The 8689-nt window shown below is 28.7% G+C and overlaps 2 protein-coding genes across 2 annotated transcripts; one reads left to right on the top strand and one right to left on the bottom strand.

Moving 5' to 3' along the window:
- The first annotated feature begins 179 nt into the window (after window positions 1–179).
- On the top strand, window positions 180–3476 carry Snx3 (sorting nexin 3). Its single transcript, XM_083032241.1, has 4 exons — window positions 180–509; window positions 1386–1481; window positions 1638–1762; window positions 2318–3476. The coding sequence occupies exons 1-4, from the start codon at window positions 345–347 to the stop codon at window positions 2421–2423; spliced, it is 492 nt and encodes a 163-aa protein (XP_082888367.1). The 5' UTR covers window positions 180–344; the 3' UTR covers window positions 2424–3476.
- A 545-nt stretch (window positions 3477–4021) lies between these two features.
- On the bottom strand, window positions 4022–7817 carry LOC145932985 (uncharacterized). The gene is made up of 4 exons (XM_083032238.1): window positions 7403–7817; window positions 6664–6846; window positions 5496–6513; window positions 4022–5132 (listed from the first exon to the last, which is right to left on the bottom strand). The coding sequence occupies exons 1-4, from the start codon at window positions 7595–7597 to the stop codon at window positions 5050–5052; spliced, it is 1479 nt and encodes a 492-aa protein (XP_082888364.1). The 5' UTR covers window positions 7598–7817; the 3' UTR covers window positions 4022–5049.
- Window positions 7818–8689: the final 872 nt, after the last annotated feature.

Here is an 8689-nt window from a genome sequence, read left to right as displayed (position 1 = left end):
TTGCGTTCTAGGGACTTTAGCTAGTAATAAATCTTATCCTATGAAACAAATTTTGCTATTGGACGTCGAATGTCGACGCAATCTGAATCCTCCATAATATCGAAATGTAGGTGTGCGTGCCCTATCACACCAATACTTTGACGCAGTATGTACGTACGCATGTATGAGCGGGAGAGAGAGAGAGAGAGAGAAGGAGAGAAAGAGAGAGGAGAGAGGAGTGAATTGTGTCAAGTTGCCGAGTGCTGTCATTTGGCGGTGCTTCGTTATACCCGCTATATATCGGTAGCGTATTTTGTAGAGGCGAAACTCTCGGATACAGGGACGTATTTAATTGAAAATAGGAAATGGCGGACACTACCGTAGACGCTACAAGGCGCTTAAACGTGAAAAAACAAACGCTGGACGACGCTTACGCGGCGCCTGCGAACTTTCTTGAAATCGACGTGATTAACCCGATCACGCACGGAGTCGGCAAGAAACGATACACGGATTACGAAGTTCGTATGAGGGTGAGTGGTAATGTCGCGTTTCCCTTCAAATATCCTCGGTGACGGTGCGAAACACGCGTGTCGAGTGTCCGGCTATGTGATAAAATTTCCATCCTTTCACTTGGCGACGAACGTCAAAGTTTGACGGTCGAACAGCTGTAATTCGATTACGTCCAACGATTAGGTGTATCGTGGGCTGTGCCTGTTATCGTATTGATAAAAGCCGAAATACTTTTGTCGTGCCTCGAAGCAGATATTCTGCAGTATACTTTCAAATCATTTTAACACGCATATATAGCCTTGTTTTTATTTTTATATTCGTAAAATACTCGTGTATACAATACTCGGCACAATAGAAAACATAAAGATGTAATATTAGAAAGATATGTGGCGGATATATGAATAATCATAAATAGTCCATTTTATAATAAAAAAATATTTATATATGTATCTATATATAGGGTGTTACAAAAGCATGGGATTTGCTTAGCACCATGCGATAGAGAATGAAAATCTAAGAAGATTTTTCCTCAACGAAAATGTCGAGGGAGGTCATCATTTTTTGCAAGTTCCCAATTTTTGCCATCATATATCTTAGTAACTAAGCCTTAAATTAAAATTCTATTAAATTAAACTCGACCTGAAATTAACTGAAGAATGCAGTTTTGTTAATATTTTAATTCCATAAAGTTTATTTTGCGAAAAGCCCTTCATTTTCAATCACTTATAACTCGAAAATTATTGATGCCTCGACATTTTCATTGAGGAAAAATCTTCTTAGATTTTCATTCTCTATCACATGGTGCTAAGCAAATCCGATGCTTTTGTAACACCCTGTATATAAATAATATTTCAAGATGTATAAACTAAAATACATGTCTTGGCTTTCTTTTTCAGACAAACTTACCTGTCTTTAAAGTGAAAGACTCAACTGTCAGGAGACGATATAGTGATTTTGAATGGCTGAGAAATGAATTAGAAAGAGATAGTAAAGTTAGTTACTTAAATCACTTTAAAATAGTATAAATGAGACATTGTAAAGATTATTATTAAGCTTTGACATATTATCATATATGATTATCGAATAGACGAAAGTTTAAAATGTATTGCAATAAAACTTGTTATTTATATATTTTTATAAAATTGTAGATTGTGGTCCCACCTTTACCAGGAAAAGCATGGAAGCGTCAAATGCCTTTTCGTGGTGATGACGGTATATTTGAAGAAGATTTTATTGAAGATCGAAGAAAAGGCTTGGAAGTTTTTGTTAACAAGTGAGTATATTGCTTTGCACACACTATGGAATATGACACAGCCTATATTTTACATAAAAATATCCTGACTTATCTATCCAAAAATAAATCTGCTAGAAATAGTAGTTATTTATTTCAGTTGCACATATATGTGTGATAATTATTTATAATTATGCCTTTAATCATACACACATATATGCTATACTTTACCGTACACTTTATTTTATTTATTAAATATTTATTTCTATATCAGTTAATAAAAAAGGATATTGAAAGAAAGAAAATAAGATGTTATCAGTTATTTTTTCACACGGATGAAAACAAATGTTTCCAACTAATAGTTTATTTTAATTTTATTGTAAAAATAAACTTGTGTTGCTTGTTTATTGCGACACTTATGTTTGATTTTAATAAAAATTATTAAAACACATTATTTAAATTGCATATTCTAACAAAATAAAAAAATATTCTAATCATACTCTATGACATCTGTGATATACTCCAGCAATCTACAGTGCCATCAGTTCTGTCTATGTATAGATATGTAACTGATTGTATTGTATAAATACATTTCAGAATAGCTGGACATCCTTTGGCGCAGAATGAACGATGTTTACACATGTTTCTGCAGGAACCAGTAATAGACAAGAATTATGTACCTGGGAAAATACGTAATACATAAGTCGCCATAAGAAATTATTGCAAATATCTTTTCCACCAAGCCTTCTACATTCGAAGTTTTCATTGACATCTTATTTGGAAGTCATTAACATTCTTCTACTTTTGCAAAAGCTCGAAGTTTCCAGTGCTGTGCGATATCAGATCAGGTCGCTTATTTGGAAACACACATCCACTTCTATATATAGTTTACTCTTTGAATATTGCTATTCTATTCTACACGAAAAGTATAGGTAAGCGTCTCTTTATAAGGAAATAAATAATAATAAATTGGCAAAATCATTCTTGTTAATATAGGTTGATTCTGTCTATTGTTATAATAATACTGTTTATAACAAAGGAGATAAGTAAAATAAAAAAAAAATGTTATTATTCGTAAAAAATGTTCTGTGAAATGTACCCTTTACAGTACTGTATTGTTTTCATGACATGATAGAGCATATCGTTTTTTAAATAGTTAAACATTTTATGTGCGTGTGTGGGTGTGATTTGTCAACTAGAATGATATAAGTCTTGAGCCAAAATATTTTTATATACAAATTATTATATATCGAAAGAAGTAATACTGGAAAATATCAGCCAAAAAAAAGATGAGAAAGATGAAGATGATTTTAAATGAAGAAAAATAAATAATTTAAATAAAATTTTCTTTTACTTGAAAAAATCAAACTTTGAAATTGGAAAATTATAGTAATATCTGCTTTATAAATATAATACTTATTTATAATCAAAATTTATTAATAAGCACTTGTTTTGTATTTTGTATTATCACTTTTATTGTTATTTTCACTATTATTATTATTATTATTATTATTATCGATATTATTTTTTCGACTAAAATAGCAAATTTTTATATAATTATCGAAAAAGTAATTTTTATATATATTTTTCAAATTTGTATAAATATAAATAATATGAGAAATTGTATCATTGTCAGATTATAAAGATCATCCATTTTTAATACTTTATAAAAAAAGTGTGTTTCTACTGTGCAACACTTTCTCTATTGTATATAACAAAAGTCATCCCACAATCTATAAATTAGATAACAAGATATATATTGTGAAACTATATTAGATATATAAATATTGTTAGAATTACTTCTTTTTGATTGCGAATTTTTTAGCCAATTTTGAGTAGTTAGTTTTGCTTTAAAAAATATTTTTTTATAATTTTTCATGATGTATATTTATAATTAAAAAAAGCTCCAAATTAAAATTTTATAAGCACAGTCTACTTTAATGGAAAAATGATTTTGTTATATTTATACGTGTTTCTTTAAAGTTTAATTTTTAATAAGCCTTTTATTTTCATATTTTCAATTTGGCTCGACATTTTTGTAAAAGAAAAATAAAGTTAATCAAAGAATTCACAATTGAAAAGAAGTGTGCAGTTATACAAATACTCTGTATTAATTATTTTAATTATTGCTATTTTGTTCATTTGTAATAACTTAATGTTTAAACACAAACAGGAAAAATGAATCATTGGTTTTGTATCTATCTTGAAATATCAATTCGGAATTTAATATCTTATTTTGAATCTCTTTTATGACTTTTTGATTTAATATGTATAATTAATGTATTATTGTTAATTAATATTACATATTATTACAATCATTATCGTCATTGTCATTGTCATTTTTACCACTCCACTCTCAGCGTCATTTCTATTATTATATCATTATTGTATCTATTATTAAAAATGGTAATTATAGTAAAATTAATTGTACTTTATATCCTTATTTTTTTCATTATAGCTTTATTATTTAATTGCGTTAGATTCCATTTGATTTAATATCATATCTAAAGAAATATTCTATTTGTCAAATAATTACAAACTGACTAATTGTGACTTAGAAATTAAAAGTCGTAACATAATTAAAGAAAATACAGAACATAACGGAGCAAGTAAAAAAACAATTTAGACCAAATAGAGAAATAACAATTTTTAAGGAAAAAGTTTAAATGGAACGTATCACTAATTTATTTTGATATCTTTAAATGTTTCTCTAGATTATTCTTTTTCTCCTTAGATTTTTCTAAACATTTTTATTTTCTATTTTTTAAACTTCAACAAAAAGATAGAAACAATCAATTTTTCATCAATTCTCGTTTTATAAACAAGAAATTAATTCTCCATTTCTACTTTTTCAAAATTAAAAAAAAATATACCGGGTGTCCCATTTTAAAGGATCTTCTATGTGTTATCATACTTTTTGAATTTTTATTTGGGATATTGTTATTTTCTCTTCGGTGATCTTATTATATGTATACATTATTACTTATTTCTTGCAAATAGCACTATCAATGACAAAAGTATTTTAAACATATTCCTTAAAACTCTATGATTTTAATTTAAAAATTTTTCCTGTGAAATTAACACATTCTTGAAGTTTATTTTACATTAACTGTTTCATAAATATTTTACATTTTTCTATTTCTAGTTTTTCCAGAATTTACAATTATTTATAAGTATTTACATATAATTTTATCATGTTTAATGTAGAATGAAAAAATTTGAATAACAAAAAAACTTACATCAAAACAAAATTTTATGTTAGAATATATATTTTTCATTAACTCTTGTATTGCATAATAGAATTGATAACGTCACACATTTTTGCTCTTTTATAGATATATATCCTGTTTAGATTTAATAATTTTCTTATTCTTGAAATAACTTATTATATACTTGCTGACACATTTTTCCTCTGAAATAAACAAACAAAAGAATGAGAATTTTGTTATTAAAAAATAATATCCTAGTGTACCTTATTTACGATATCTCTATCTTCTTCTTGAAATATTAAAAAAATGTAACATCTCTAGTATTAAAATAAAAATTTTCGAATTAGAAATCGAATGAAATAAAAGCTACGTAGTAATATACGTATTGTAACACCAATTCTAAAAATTCATTTTTTTTTTGCAATTATCTGAACAGAATTCTGTCTAGCATTACGCCAAAGTTACTCCGTTCATTACACAACTTACATATTCTACACATATGTGTAATGAAATATAATTAATTGTATTGAAAACACTGATTGATTGACTGATTGATTATTGCTTACCTGGAAACGTATTTTCTATAATGAGCACATCTGCAATATACTTTGCAACAGCTTTAAAAAGCTGTCGATCTTTAATTCTTCTCTTTTTGTAAAATGGCATTAAGTATTTAACAATCCAAGGTGCTATTCTTTCTTTACAGGCTGGTAAATGATCTTCTATACAAATTGGTGAATCTGGCATCATTTCTTCTTCCTCACTTTCCCCAAACAGCTGTAGGAATTGTTCTTTTATTTTTCCATGTTTACGATAATTTGTCACAGTTAATTCAGTCATTTTGTCTTTTAATTGTGAAATTTGATGCACTCGTTCCACGAACCAAATAGCATTTAGCCTCTGTTTTTGTTTACTTTCACCAATCTCATTTCCATTAGTTTCCATGGCTTTTCTATTTTGCAGTTCCTTGTAACGACTAAAGCTAACTTTTCCTTTGCTTGTACCTACTTTTGCTCTTTTAGGCTTTGGTATATTATCATTTTGTGAGATCCTAAAGAAATTCGAATCTGCTTCTAAGCATATCTTTTTAATCTCTTTATCAATATTAGCCTTTGTAATACCAGAATGTTTTTCAATCAATTTTGTAAGATCACTACTGTCGTCACTCTCGCAAAACATATCCTCCATATGTTGTAGTAGTGAATCTTGTGAATTTTCATCCTCATTTCTAATAGTAGTCACATCATCCATCATTTGGTAATCACTCTGATCCTTAATTTCCTGACTAGCGTCATTAGATTCTTCTTTCATAGTCTCTTGCAACATTTGTGTATCCATCTCATTTTCAACATTTTTAATAACATTTTCACTTACATGAGAATTGCTAGAATTCAATGCTGTTTCTAATGTCTCCTCACAGTTGGATGTAATATATACATTTTGTGCATTATCTACTCTATGCAAATCCGAACATGTGTTATCTGTTTGTACCGCAACATCAATTTTATTTTTAGGTGTTTCTAAAAATATTACTAATTTTTTATATGCTTTCTTTTTGTCAGTATGCGATTTTATATCTGCAATCTACAAGGATAAATAGATTACAATGTTGCAATTACATATTATGTTGCAATAACATATGTTGCAATTACAGTGTCAACTGTTGAATTATTAAATATAATTCATTAACATTTCTTTTTTTTTTTTACAATTATCGATATTAAACTTTCTTACCATTCTTAACATATTTTGTCTGTACAAAGTATTTTTTAATGCCAATCGAACTGCATGTAATTCCATTAGATCTGCATATTTTTTTACTTCAACACTTGGTACATCATCATCTGTTTGTTTGTAACAAGTTATATAATTACTAAGTAGGCATTTGTGAAGATAGGACAAGTATACAGCACGGACCTGCACAAACAATATATGATGTAATAATAACTGTAATATAAACAATGACGAGTCAATAATTTACATGCACTTGAATAAAATTCTATTTAAAACAGTTTGATTTTAATTAAATTATCTTTATATTTATGTTAAATCAACAAATATTACTTATTTTGTTTCAATTTAAACTTTTTTTCCAATTATTTTAAATCTTGACTGTAGAAAAATTAAAATTCTTTTTAGACTTATATATTGGGTTGTTCAGAAAGTCATTTTGTTCTTTTGCATGAAAATTGTATGTGAAAAAAACGAAATGACTTTCCGAACAACCCAATATATATATATTTCAATTAAACTAGCCATCTCAAAATTCAAAATAAACACACAGCAAACGTCAACAATCTTTAAGTTGCAACGCAGTTTGTTGAAACTTTACTTTTCATCTATTACATGTGGCCCAGAATATAAGACAAGATACATATTTGAACAAGAAATAAGAATTTTTCAAAATCATTTTAAAAGTCAAAAAGAAATAAGTAGTTTACATTAGCTACATGTATATATAAAAAAAACATGCCACTGCAGTGAGACGTAGGAACCCAGGGTTGGATTCGTCGACTAAAACAGAATTGTTCGTAGAAGGCGATGGCATGGACATGGATAAGTCGTCCATATCATCCAGGCTACTATCATCCTCGCTGTCATTGCAGAAATTCTGTTTTCTTTTTAGCGCAAACGGCAAAGAACCGTCAATGCGATGTGTTGTCATCATCGTAGTGAATGTCTCGCGATCATTATATCGTGAAATAAATTATGGTTTTTGTCGCAACGAATCTAACAATAACGCGATCGTTAATTATCGATATTGTTACACATGATTTATGTCAATTTTTGACAATTATAACGAATTCGATTAATATAAATTGCCGCTCCGGATTACGGAACCGATATACAAAAAATTAGCGTCTCTCACTATTCTTGCCAACATCAAAGATAAACAACATGGAATTTTAGTTACTTTTTATCAATCGCCTTTGACCAATCAGAACGAAAGGAACTAATATTTCCTTGTCTTGATTGGTCCAATTTTTAATCTTCAATGGGTGTTTACAGCTGGTATTCATAGTCCGATCTTATATTTAAGGTCGTCTTAAGTCCGAGCTTGAGATGCTACTCAGCCATTTGATTGGTTGAATGGGATCTTAAGTCAACCTCAGGGGGTCGATCATGTAACTTTTCTTTAGAGCGAAAACGTGAAAAGTGAACAATTTCACTATGGAAACTAATGCGTGATTGGCGGAACAGAGCAAAATTTTTCACTTTTCACGTTTTCACTCTAAAGAAAGGTTACATTTTTTTTTTTTTTTTTTTTTTTATTAATAAATATTTTTTAGAGAAAATTAAACTGTTATTAATATTTAGAATAATAGTTTAAAATAATAATAAGGTACGCACCTATTACTTGTGCTAGCTCTTAGGCCGGTATTCATAGTCCGTTCTTATATTTAAGATCGTCTTAAGATCTCGTTCAACCAATCAAGAGATGCTATGCGAGCATTTGATTGGTTAAACGAGATCTTAAGACGATCTTAAATATAAGAACGGACTATGAATACCGGCCTAAGGCCTGTTAATGTCTTAATGTCTTAAGATGCAAATACGGCTCTGTGATTGGTTAATCACATCTTGAGATTGTACTTAAGACATTCTTAAATATAAGAACCGACTATGGCCGGTATTCATAGTCGGTTTTTATATTTAAGACTGTCTTAAGTACAATCTTAAGATGTGATTAACCAATCACAGAGCCGTATTTGCATCTTAAGACATTACTTAAGACGGTCTTGAAATGAGAACGGACTAT

The sequence above is a fragment of the Prenolepis imparis genome, unplaced genomic scaffold, assembly GCF_030444845.1.
Source record: "Prenolepis imparis isolate NDT839.2.m4 unplaced genomic scaffold, iyPreImpa1.0 SCAF_2, whole genome shotgun sequence".
NCBI lineage: Eukaryota > Metazoa > Arthropoda > Insecta > Hymenoptera > Formicidae > Prenolepis > Prenolepis imparis.
Note: the sequence above shows the minus strand (reverse complement) of the source record. Positions and strands in the feature narration are given on the sequence as shown.